The sequence below is a fragment of the Ornithodoros turicata genome, chromosome 3 (assembly GCF_037126465.1).
Source record: "Ornithodoros turicata isolate Travis chromosome 3, ASM3712646v1, whole genome shotgun sequence".
Classification (NCBI taxonomy): Eukaryota; Metazoa; Arthropoda; class Arachnida; order Ixodida; family Argasidae; genus Ornithodoros; species Ornithodoros turicata.
In genome coordinates, this window is record NC_088203.1 from 6,811,792 (window position 1) to 6,823,880 (window position 12,089).

A 12,089-nucleotide genomic window follows, 5' to 3' on the forward strand; every position below is an offset into this window, starting at 1 on the left:
CAGTTGGGTAATGAAGTGGCAAGCATAGCATAAGAGGAACTTGCGAAACGCTCGGAGAGATCGGAATGTTGTAATGGAAACCCACCCCCTCCCATGACAGCAGCGCCCCCACTTACAGCCCCCTGGTCACCCCCTTACCCCTGGTCACTTTCTGCCCAATGCTCAGTCGACCTCTCCGGCGTAGAGTTGCCCGGAAGGTTTGAGTTTGGTGTCCGGGTGAAGGCGCAATCCATAGTAAAACCTTTGTCACCACCAAAGATCGATGAACATAGTGTAGAGAACCTACTACTGGAACCTTCTGTGCCCAATGCTCACGTTCCACTACGTCCAATCCAAGACAGGGCTAAACATACATAGACCGCATAGTTCACACAGCACAGGGCACAATGCGAATGAAATTGATAAGGCCACTAACAATGCAACGTTATGTATTCCAGCCAGCTAATTAGGGGCATCCCTACTAATCTCGCCTTTCAGCGGACCCGTCTACCATAAAAGTCTCCGGTGGGAACCCGGTGGGAGAGTTTTCCGAGGTTAGGTTAGGAGTGTGACAATCATGCAGGTGAGGGGGGCTACCCACAGATGGACAGGCGCGCTATGCTATAGAGAAACCTACTACGAAAGCTACTTTTCTTGATACTTTTCTTGTGGGGACGACCTCTCCGAGGGACATTTTTTCTTCCGGGGACGATTTTTCCTACACCCGACTTCTACTTCCTCCTGACGCCCGTTCATTTGTCGCGTGAGATAACTGAAGCACAGTTTGGTTTTAAAAAATCGGGAGCCCACTGCACCTCCGCACAGTGTTCAGCTACTGGCCGCGGGATAAGGCAGAAACCCTACTCCAAAGCCGAACGACCCAGTAACCTTATTTTAGTCCACTAAACGTCCTTGGGTAAAGGGTGTGCGACGTTCAGCATACTCACCGGTACTTGTAGAAGGGGCCGGTGACGAAGGGGCCGGTGATAAAGGGGCCGGTGATAAAGGGGCCGGTGACGAAGGGGCCGGTGACGAAGGGGCCGGTGACGAAGGTGCCGGTGACGAAGGGGCCGGTGACGAAGGGGCCGGTGACGAAGGGGCCGGTGACGAAGGGGCCGGTGACGAAGGGGCCGGTGACGAAGGTGCCGGTGACGAAGGGGCCGGTGACGAAGGTGCCGGTGACGAAGGGGCCGGTGACGAAGGGGCCGGTGACGAAGGGGCCGGTGACGAAGGGGCCGGTGGCGAAGGGGCCGGTGACGAAGGGGCCGGTGACGAAGGGGCCGGTGACGAAGGTGCCCGCGCGCTGGCCGCTGTGGATTCTCCTAGGTGCGGAGAGATGTGGAATGTGGACATGTGCTCGTAGTTTTATAAGGTAAATGTTTTACGCGTAGTACTCCATAGCCTTGTTGGATGGACATGAGATGAGTTTGTGTACAACCGACAGAGGTTCGCTACACTTGGTGCATTCAGGTGCGTCTTCCTCTCGAGCGAAACCAGTTCCACGAGCCAGAGCCCTAATACACGGCACTGGCACTGCCCCGGCCAAAATGGGGAAGCCGATCGGCGACAGCACTGGGTAGCTGGCATACGGCAAGGAAAGCTTTTGTTCGTTTATTAAATTAAGCATATAATTCCAGATTGCAAGAAGAATTCACTAGTCCTTTCTTCGCAGGCAAGATCGCGGAGGGGGGATATTTATTAGACCAAACAAGTGGTGTCGCTCGACCAACGGCGATTTCAGAGAAAAAACATGTGATCTTGGGACATGCGTAAACGAGTACCTAGGTTAGAACGGCCGTAGGTCGGGATCGAATGTCGGCCACGTGCGAAGAACCAGGTCGCACTTTGACGCTGGTGGGCGGAATACGACTGTAAAAATTCGCATTAGGTCGTTTTAAGGAAGGATAGTGTCATCTCTGACAGCTTCCGTATCTCAAGCCTTAAAACGTACTGGACAAGCAAAGTCAGCGCACATTGTGCCAAGTCCGGTTTTTTTTCACTTAACAGTTGGCGAAAATCAGCAGATACCAATACATTGCACAGAAAAATATTGTAGATCATGTAACATATGGTTTATTTTCTACAAAATTGCAAAAGTTGGCGTTTTGAGCAAACATCGGCAAATTCGGCGTGCAAAAAAGGGATTGGTGGACGAGTTACGAATCCGAATTTAGCACCGAGATGCTAATCGTTATCCCGGCTACCAATACTGAAAGTATCTCCAGGGCGTTTTTTGTTTATCGCGCGTGAAAGTTGCCATAGTAAGAAAGGAGGTGAGGAGGGGGTGAGGAGCGATGCTTTCGAGACATGTGCAGCGGCGTCACAAGGGGAGCGGAAATTTCCGGACTTCCTCAGGTGCCATAAGCCCGAATCCCATAACAAGCGACACGCGGCAGATACACGCGAGAAGCGACAAAATCGACGTCACTGCCGCCACACGAGCGTCAAAAAAGCTCAGTCGCGGCTGAATACTCCCAGTAGATATTTGTAGCATGTCGCTGAGTTCGTTGCCTGTTGTTTGACAAAACCAGCTAGATTTGACGGCGTGAAACAAGAACTGAACGCGTGTGCAAGGGAAAGGGTGGAGAGGGCAACCAACAAAAGTAGCAGACGAACAAGTGGGCGGGGCGTTGGGAACTTAAACCGCAGCGCCACTGCGTTACGGCGAATATTACATAGCACCTTCATTACAAGTTCTCTTCGTTTTGACGAATGAAATACTATTTTTGGTATATTTATGGCAATTTACAACTTAGCTCGAATAAAATAAGCAATGCTTCTCCAAAAACATCATTTCTCGGCGACGAAATGTCGCTGCTCAAATGGACCAGGAAGTCGCGCCATGACCAGACGCGACAGCGACAAATTCTGCAGCGCGTCGCGTGTTGCTTGTTATGGGGTCCGCGCTTTAGTCCTACCCTGCGACATGTGCAACATGTCGCGACAAAACTAGGCTGACACATTATGTGTAACATCACGGCACCATTACCATTATTATACTTTCAGTACCTCACCGGTAAATTCGGATCCGCAACTCACCAATCCCCCCTTTTTTTTTTGCACGCCGAATTTGTTCAAAGGCCAGCTTCGCAATATAGTACTATACTACTACAGTACTACCATAGTACTATAGTATATTTTCTACTATACTATTGTGTATGTTTTCTTCGTTAAACGAACAAGGATTCGAAAGTAGAACCTTCCTTGGATTCGAATTCTGGATTCGTCCCATCTCTAGTATTGCGATACTGCAGTACTGCGTGCGGTATTCCATGGGCGCGCCGCTTTCCCCTTGCTGCTAACACGCACGCCTCCATGCAGCAGCCGCCGTCCCAACGCCAACTAACACTGGACTCGCAGACTTGTGCGTAACGCGTTACAAGTAATTGCGTTACTTGTAATCAATTACTTTTTTTAGTAATTTTTCGAGTAATCAATTACTTTTTGGAGTAATCAATTACTCAGTAATTGATTAACTTATTTTTCAGATGTTCTGCCCCAAGTCAAGCCCCTCGTGCCGTCAGCCTTTGTTGGATCGTTCTACTATAGCAAGTACAGGTCATTGTACTAACGTTCTGGAATTTCAGGGTCTCTCTCCCTAATCTTTTCCTACACCAGTATGGTGGTACCTGCAGGTGTAGAGGTTTAGTGAGTCATGGGGAGGTTCCAGGCAATGTTCTTCCACAATCGGGTCAACGTCTTCCCGGACGATAAATACAGTAGACGTACAGATCTACCTGTCTTAAGAGTTTTTGTTTTTCGTGTTATTTCAGCTGTTCCGCTATTGAACCTTTCTTTCTTTCCTTTCTTTTTTTTTCTTTTTTTCTGGGGCACACAAGACAGGTATAATTTGTGTGAATGCAGAGTAACGACCGGAGTAACGAGTTACTTTTTTACTCGTTACTCGATTACATTTGGAGTCGAGTAATTGGTAACGGTAATCAATTACTTTTTTCGAGTAACGGGCACAAGTCTGCGGAGAGACTATGGTTATACCCTGCGAACACACAAGTGACGCTCTCCTGGACAACAGCGAGATTGATTCTCACCTTCGCCCATCTGCGTTGTTACGTAGCCAGTGAAGATTTCCGTAACTGTAAAAAAATGAAACATATCAACATATTTGATGCCAAAGACTACTTGATACTGGCGAAAGCATGAACAAATATTGTGCAGTTTTGACCACCTGGTACTCATTCATGGTGGTCGTGAGATTCCTGTGTCGCACCTTACACGCACCACTTTGTATTTTCTCAATATATACGTGGTGTTGCACTATTAAGGGCACTGCACTTGTTGAGGCTTTTACAGATGTTTCCTATAAGTACGTCATTAATTAGTCTGATTAGCTAAATTCAGGATTTTGCCAAGGAAAGGTAACTCTTTTGGTAACTTCGGTGGCCCATGGCCACAACAGACCATTTCAGTGTGCGGTGTGGACGTAACTGATGGACTTCACCGCATAGCACGCTCCTAGTCTATCATAATATCGAATGATATCGTTATCTGCCTTAATTTGTTGATAACGGGAGGCGTACGCCTTTTTCCATGCTGTCATGCTGTCTAGTAATTAGTCTAATGAATCGTAGGCTCGTGCAAACCGCTTGCAACACCCTCCATACTATTACTATACTCTTTTTAATACTCCCTTTTACTACGGGACGATATCCTTACCTGCGCATGTAGGTGACGCTGTGACAGGTGCTAAATAAAGAAAGGATGCATTTTATTTTAGGTACCACCAGTGACATGCACAAATGTATAGTCCACAGCAGTAAGCATCTATACGGTTCATGCATTAGCTGTCGTGATGTCGCCTACACGACTAGAGTATATGCCTTTCCCTGTTCTCTTAGCAAAACAACAGCTACGTCTGTACGATGGAAACTGCCGGACTGCCTGCGGATGAGAGGGATGGCAACGAAGAAAGGAATGTGACACGCGCACAACCACTGCACGATACCGCACGTGCAAAGGTGGGGATGGCAGTTCAAATCGTGCGTGCAGAAAACCTAATATAGCAGCAGTATGACGCAGTGGCAAGCGTAGTACAGTGAAGGTAGTGTAATCTGAGGCTTTACAATGTTGTCAGTTAAATAAAAAATAAAAAATTTATTCAGTGACAATTAGTACAACTGTCGTCAACCTTAACGTGGGGGCATTGGGGGAACAGAATAATTTCCACGAGAGTTGCTGTAATCACGCTCGGGAACGTCATATTGTTAAGGTTGACGGGAGCTGTACTAGGGTCCACTGAACTGTTCCTAGTATTGCATATTCAATACACGAAGACACGCTGGAGCACGCTGGTTGTGTGATTTGCAAATAATTATATCACAAATCCCGATAAACGACGCCTAAAACGAGGCACACAGTGCAGCTTGTGGGAAGGAGATTTTCGGTGCACATCGGTAGCACAGGACGGGACCCTGCTCGGTTCAGGCTAATTCCAGCATACGCACAAAACAGTATCGTCTCGGCGACTGGGGGGTGATTGCATTTATACTGTCTAGGCGTTTGCTATGGGAGGTCCTTCTGGGAGGCTTTATGGCTTTACATATTCTCATTCAAATGTCGGATGGATCTTTATAAGGAGTTTATATATGGACGTTATATGTCATTAGGAACTTTTGTGACAGGCTTCATGCTATGGTTACGTGGCTGGCAGCTGCACAGAACAGCCACACAGAACAGCACAGAACAGCACAGAACAGAGTCAGCCAGCATTGCACGTAATGTGTCATATGCGTCCGCTCCCTATTGTTCTCATATATGGTGAACTGCATCCTAATAGACTAACCAATTGGCACTTAAACCACGAATCTACTGTATAGCTTGTGAGCATAGCTGAACGAGAAACCTCCCGGGTGTTCGCTTTTATGGAAACAGAGCGGACTACAGGACGACTACCGCCCAAAAATAATCTCTAGTTGGGGGCATAAGGAAAGTAACGCAATCCCCGTCCCAAATTTCACAAGCTGGTGAGTGATGTGTCATTGAATCATGTTCCATATACGCTCTTATATAAGGGTATCGATGTGCCTGGCAGTAGCACACATACTTACGAGAGATTGGGTTAAGGGACGACGTCACGATAAAGATACCTGGAATTGTAAAGGCAAGAATATTAATTCGTGGAATAAAAAATACACTATACACTGAGGCTCGGTATCGTACAGACTGCATTGAACTTGTTCTTAACGACCGAGAGACACAGAAGAAAAGTCCTCTTCAGACTCAGCGACAAGTTTATTGGCACATCAATTGGCAAGCTAAAAACGTAAGGGTGGGATAAAAGACTACACTTCCCCTGCACTCTTAAAAAAAGGGGTGCACTCTGGGTAACGGCAACCTGTTGCTCCCTTCTGCGTGTACTTTCCTGTCTGAATATACCGTTATCAGACGGGGAGTGGAAGCAACCCGGATGAAGGTTGTTCGGAACAACCATGCTCTCACAGTAGTATCTGGCACCGGAAGGCCAGCGAGTCCCTAAATAAGCTTCGTAGCTTATTTAGTGGCTCTAACTTCGGTCTTCCTGCTGCTAATGCGTGTTTGTATATGCAAGCTCAAGAACTGCGTCATGTTCTGTTTCAAAAGGGGAGTCTCACCCATATGTAGCACTGCTTCGTTGTTCAACTGAAAGGCACGTCTGTTGAAGTCGTTACAATAAACGTTTTAGAAACTTGCATCGTGTGCAACGTATTTTATGTGATGATCGCGACATTACATAAAGCATGTACTGTGCTGATAGTTGCAGTTTTATTCATAGGGGAAGATGACATTGTTTATGTCCAAACTACAGTGAGTCTACGAAAAAGGCGTAGTGGGTGAAAAGTGTAATTAATATATGTTTCTTTTTTGTAGGCATATTATCGTAGTCTTTCACGTAAAGCCATGCCAGCCTCCTTCTAGTATTCACAGGTTTGCTTTAACAGCTACGCGCTTCACCTGATTTTAACTGAGGGACGAAGGAATAGTTATCCAGCAAAATTCAGAACTGCAACCCCATTCTACAGCAATGTGCACAGCAATGTTCGACGCCTTGAGGAAGGCAAAAGGGACGGAGTTGGAATGAACGTTTATCATCACCCGCGCGGGTGCGGCGGGTGCCGAGCAGGCAGCGATACCGATGCTGCTACATGCAGCGTACTCTGCGAGTAACATTGCGAAGGTAAGAGTAACTTTTTCATGGAAATCGGAGATGGTCGAGCGCCATCGGGACGTTTGAGCTGGAATGACCCTTGAACATCTAAATAAACAAAATCACTTATTCAACTTCCATGTGCGTAGGGTCTTGGCTGACTCCTCCACTTTGCACACGCCTTTCGAGCATCAACCTCAGATTTTGCTATCCCAATCCACTAGGTGTAGTGACGTGTAGTGACAGCCTTCATGGGTATTACTATGCTAACTGGATTCCCTAACGAGAGTATCCGTATACTCTTTGGGGGGAGTGCTGGTACCCCCTTGAAGAAGCAGAGTAACGGTACGCTCATAAGGGAATGATATATGCGGGAAGGGTGTACTCCCAAAAACGGAGTTGGGATCTCTAAGGATTCCCGAAACAACCTTCGGTGTTTGTAGCTTTTCCACGCAAGCACGGCAGTCATTGAAGCGAGGCTGTCAACCTTTACAGTCCTGTAAGTGATTCACCAGTATCGAGGACCCAGCCATTCTTTCAACGTTAGCTGCATGTTCCTTAATCCGTTCATTAAGGTGCCGGCGCGTTCGGCCGACGTGCACAAAGTCGTAATCAAGCGGAATAGAATAGACAACGAGGAGGAACAAATTTCGTCGGGATTAGTGGGAGAGGCGTATGTCAATTACCGTGTATCGTGTAAAAGGCATACGATCCCCCTCTTCGAATCGAACGTTCGCGGCAATGGTTAGCGGACAGCGTGCGAATCCGACGAAAGCATACATTATGGCACATACATGCGATCTTCTCATCTCTCCTTTCTACGGTCTTTACTTTACGGTTTACGGTTTACTTTATGTTGCACGGCGTGTGCAGGCCACAGTGACCCTAGCCTTATTCACCTTCATCCCGTCATCATTCTCATCACCCCCACCCTCACACCGCATCTCACATTTCGAAATTCACAGCACGAACCAATCACTCAGACAGAAACACTTAATGAATAAAACATTGAGCGGCGTGATCATTTAGCGGAGTGCCTTGCTCAACTGACGTTATGCGTGAACCAGACCGTTGACAACAACACTTTCTGTGACTAAGTCAATACTCACCCAGCACGCAGAGCGTGCACGCCACAATGAACAGCAACCACCATGGCGTACAACTGAAAGAAGCGAACGTCAGTCAGTCAGTGCGTGCAATGCAATCGAATGCGTATTTGCTTTCGAACATGTACCAAGTGCACTCTTCCAACTGAACCAGACTGCGAAGAACAACGAATGCACTGGATGCACTCCTGGACTGTACAACAGTTGCGACACCAGTCGCTATAATCGTTCTTACCGCTGCTGCTGCTTTCTTGCAGGAGATCTCTTGGGCGCTGCATGATTTGAACAGAGTTGATGCCTCTCACGCATAAAGAATCCAGTATTACTTACGGGTAGCCTGGATTCCTTCCTCGGCGGTGAGGACTGAAACACAAAGGGTCGGTCAAGGCACTTCGAAGAAGAATGTGGCATTGCACAAGACGTATGTGTGCGTGTACTGCAGCTCATGCAGTTAGCCAAACGTGTAAGCTCATGCATGCACTGGACATGCATGGCACCACCATCCGGAATGAATCTACCTGGTTCTACCCTCTACTTGGTTCGGTGCAACCTTAAGGCTAACCTCCATGAAGCGAATTCACACTGCAGACTTCCACGCGCGTACTGCCGCTAGTTAGTCGGCACCAGCTCCATTGCGCGAAGGTCTGCGTCGGAAGGTCTCCCTCTTATGTCACTGTTACCAGAGTACACCGAGTTGCTGGTAAAATGTACCGAAAGGCACTAAAACAGAAAACAGAAAAAGGCAGAAAGTTTCTCGGCCGAGAATGCCTATCGGCGCAGCAGAAGAGGCCCTTACACTTTTACCCTTACCTTCTTGCCACCTGTATCATCCTTTTGTGGAGTCCCCTGTGTGGAGACTCCTCACTCCCACAAGGGAGTAACATTACTCCCTCTCCCCCTTTTCTATTCCCCAGTAGGGAGATAAAGCGTTTGCGAACTCTTTTTCAGAGTAATTGGCAATGTGGCAAGAAAAAGGATTACACCCTTTTTTAGGGACCCACAAGTAGCCGGCGCAGATTTGTAGCGGCGTCGTGTTCAGCCGGAATCGCGGCCGCGGCGAACTCCTCGAGCAGGGCATCCGACGCTGAGAAGTTCGCATCTTTTTCGCTCCATGGCTGTTGGCTTTTACGTGTAACAGGCTGTACTTCAGTTTTCGCACGATATTCGTCTGGATGCATCGTACGTTGCAAGTGACTTCCCCCATGCTCCGAAACAAAGCAACCCAGCATATACTTACCACGTTCAGTCTCTGTTTCCTCGTCAGAACACTTGACTGAAAGACAACGAAATCTTCGTTAAGGGCACGTTGAACCAGAGTGCACCGTCTCACATGACGTAGATGTTACTATTACCCCCCTGCCACACGGTAAACTGAATGTCATCCGCAAATGGCGTCGCTATCGAGATACCACTCTCTTAGAAATGAACTTCACCGCATAGCAAGCTCTTAGCCAACCATATTCTCGAATGATCGAGAGGCGTACGCTTTTTTTGTGACAATTATGAACAGCATAAGTGTCACAAAAAAAAAAAGGCGTACGCCTCCCGTGTTCAAGAAACGAGGGCAGATGAGATGACGGTTGGCTAAGAGCGTGCTATGCGGTGAAGTTCATTCCTAAGACTGCAGGGCCGGCATTTCTAACGAAACGCTAGATTACATAGCGCAGAGCAGTTGTGTTTAGGACGACACTCAGTTTGCCAGATATCACGAGCCAAGACAAGTGAAAAGGGAATGCCATTCGCATGTATCCTCATTTGGTTTCACCGTGACACACGATAAGAATGTCATTCGCCGGGAACGATATTCAGTTTGCCGTGAGACTCTGGTATTACATCGCAGCTCAGTTAGCCCAACCACCACTTCGAAAGCTCGATTAACAAAGCTACCGTAGGGGACCCCTTTGATTTCCGATGACGAAAATCGATGACTAAGAGTCGTTCCCAATTGTTTTATCACTCTCTTTTGGGTAGCTAAGCTTCGTACAGAAAAGGGGAGTAAGGGTGTTCTCTTATTCTCCCGATTCAATTCGGAGTAGTACTCCACATTCGATTCAGATTTTGTTCCATTTAGCAATACTGCAGCTTTTCATTTCGAGTCGAAGCAGTTACACGGCAACAAAAACCGTAACCTGACTCTCAAAATAACCTCCCTAAATCATGAAAACAAACAAGAATAAACGAAACAAGCAAGCTCCCTCTCTCGACATCTCTTGAAAAAGAGACGGACACAACAGCTGGTGGAAGGGCAAAAGAACAGTATTTACTCATTCATGAATGGGCAAATACTGTGCTGTTCAAATGTTTTGTTGCGGTATTCAAAACATCCGAATACTCGCACAGCCCTAGCAGAGTTACTACAAGATGCGCAGGTATTGGTTCCCTTCCAGTGTTGGCTTACCAGTATATTCGAAATGGCGATGCCAAAATTTCGGAGAGAGACTTATTGTGTATGAGTGGAGATGAGTGGAAGTGTCGTTCGTGGCCCTCAAAGTAGGTACGATTAACATTGCACTACCAGTACACGAGCTATGCTCAGCGTTCGTCGCTTTACAGTGACATAACACTCTTGATACAGTCGTATCGTAGTAAAATGTTTTTCTTCAGCGTTCCTTTGACACTTTGACAATTTGTACTCCGTAGAGGTGTACTAGAGTACCCGTCGCTACTAGTACTAGAGTCACTATGTCGCCCTAGCCCTCCGTCTGTGGACGGGTTGATCGTATGAATCTCCGGGTACCTGCCTTCATCTTCACTAAAGGTCGTTTTCAACGTATTTTTCACTAAAATAAAAAATCGGCGGCTTATAATTACGGAGTGGCTTTTTTGCCTTTCTCAGATTCGGGCCGTAAAAATCGTTTAAATCTAACCCATGGAGAAATCGGGCGATAATTGTGCCTTCGGAATAGTGATTTCCCATAGCGGTAACCCCCGAAGTCGTAGACAGCGTTGACACACATGGGTGTATTGCTGGGAACGAACGTAAGCGACCCATTCTTACATTTGTTACACGTGGCGACCTTTGTTAGTCTTTCATAGTGACTGGAATTCGGGGAGAAATCAGGTTCAGCCCGAATTGGTCTGAGGTCCGTTCGGGAGAATAACCGGACGGAATCTGGTTTAACCTGAAAAAGTCACTCCCTAATTATAACCTCGCAAGAATGTTCACTGTACCATACCGTCGGCGACGAACGATCCCCCCATGGTACCCCCAGAGAAGACAACCAACCAAAATATTCTGTGAGAAAACGCGAGCAGAAACCCGGCAGCATGAGTCTTTCGAACCATCGCCAGGTTAGCTGTGAGTGTGTTCTGGACGACAAATTTACATAGGAGGGGAAACGGATATGATACGCAGACTATATACATATGTCGATACATAGAGCTAAAATATAGGATTTTAACAATTGGGCGTCAGTGAGTTCCACTTGGGCGCACTGCAAATGGCTCGGAAAAACCTCGGAAAACCCAAGGCCAGTTTCCAGCTTAAATGAACACCCTGTATGCAGGGTGTCGCAGAAAACGTGTCATTGAATACGCCACCTAGAATCATGCGGTTAACGGCATTTGTTCTTATTAGGATTTTGCCACCTCCTAATGTGAATGTCATGTATCGCAAGTTTAATTATGTAAATATTTGCGAACGGATAACACACTCACCCACCTCGCAAAAACCTTCCATAATGAAACTTACGTTACACGACATTCACATCAGGAGGTGGCAAAAACCCATTAACAAATGCCGTTAACTGCATTGACTATATGTGGTGGTGTTTTCAATTCAATTACACGTTTTCTGGGACACCGTTTCCTTGTACCTGCACCAAATTTTCATAAGGGGAGTTGCCTTACGGTGGTTCTACTTT

General features: G+C 47.0%; 1 protein-coding gene across 6 annotated transcripts in view; it reads right to left on the reverse strand.

The window, feature by feature from the left end:
- Nucleotides 1-12,089, reverse strand: part of LOC135389844 (uncharacterized) — a 63,731-nt gene that overhangs the window by 39,779 nt on the left and 11,863 nt on the right. For all 6 annotated transcript variants that reach the window (XR_010421603.1, XM_064619879.1, XM_064619880.1 and 3 more), the window contains exons 5-12: nt 9,464-9,499; nt 8,557-8,589; nt 8,462-8,498; nt 8,230-8,282; nt 6,045-6,083; nt 4,654-4,683; nt 4,029-4,073; nt 927-1,301 (exon numbers count right to left, since the gene is read on the reverse strand). Coding sequence is in view for 5 of the 6 variants with exons in the window: in XM_064619879.1 (XP_064475949.1) it covers nt 927-1,301; nt 4,029-4,073; nt 4,654-4,683; nt 6,045-6,083; nt 8,230-8,282; nt 8,462-8,498; nt 8,557-8,589; nt 9,464-9,499 (648 nt within the window). In the remaining variant the exon portion in view is untranslated. The remainder of the gene's footprint in view (nt 1-926; nt 1,302-4,028; nt 4,074-4,653; nt 4,684-6,044; nt 6,084-8,229; nt 8,283-8,461; nt 8,499-8,556; nt 8,590-9,463; nt 9,500-12,089) is intronic.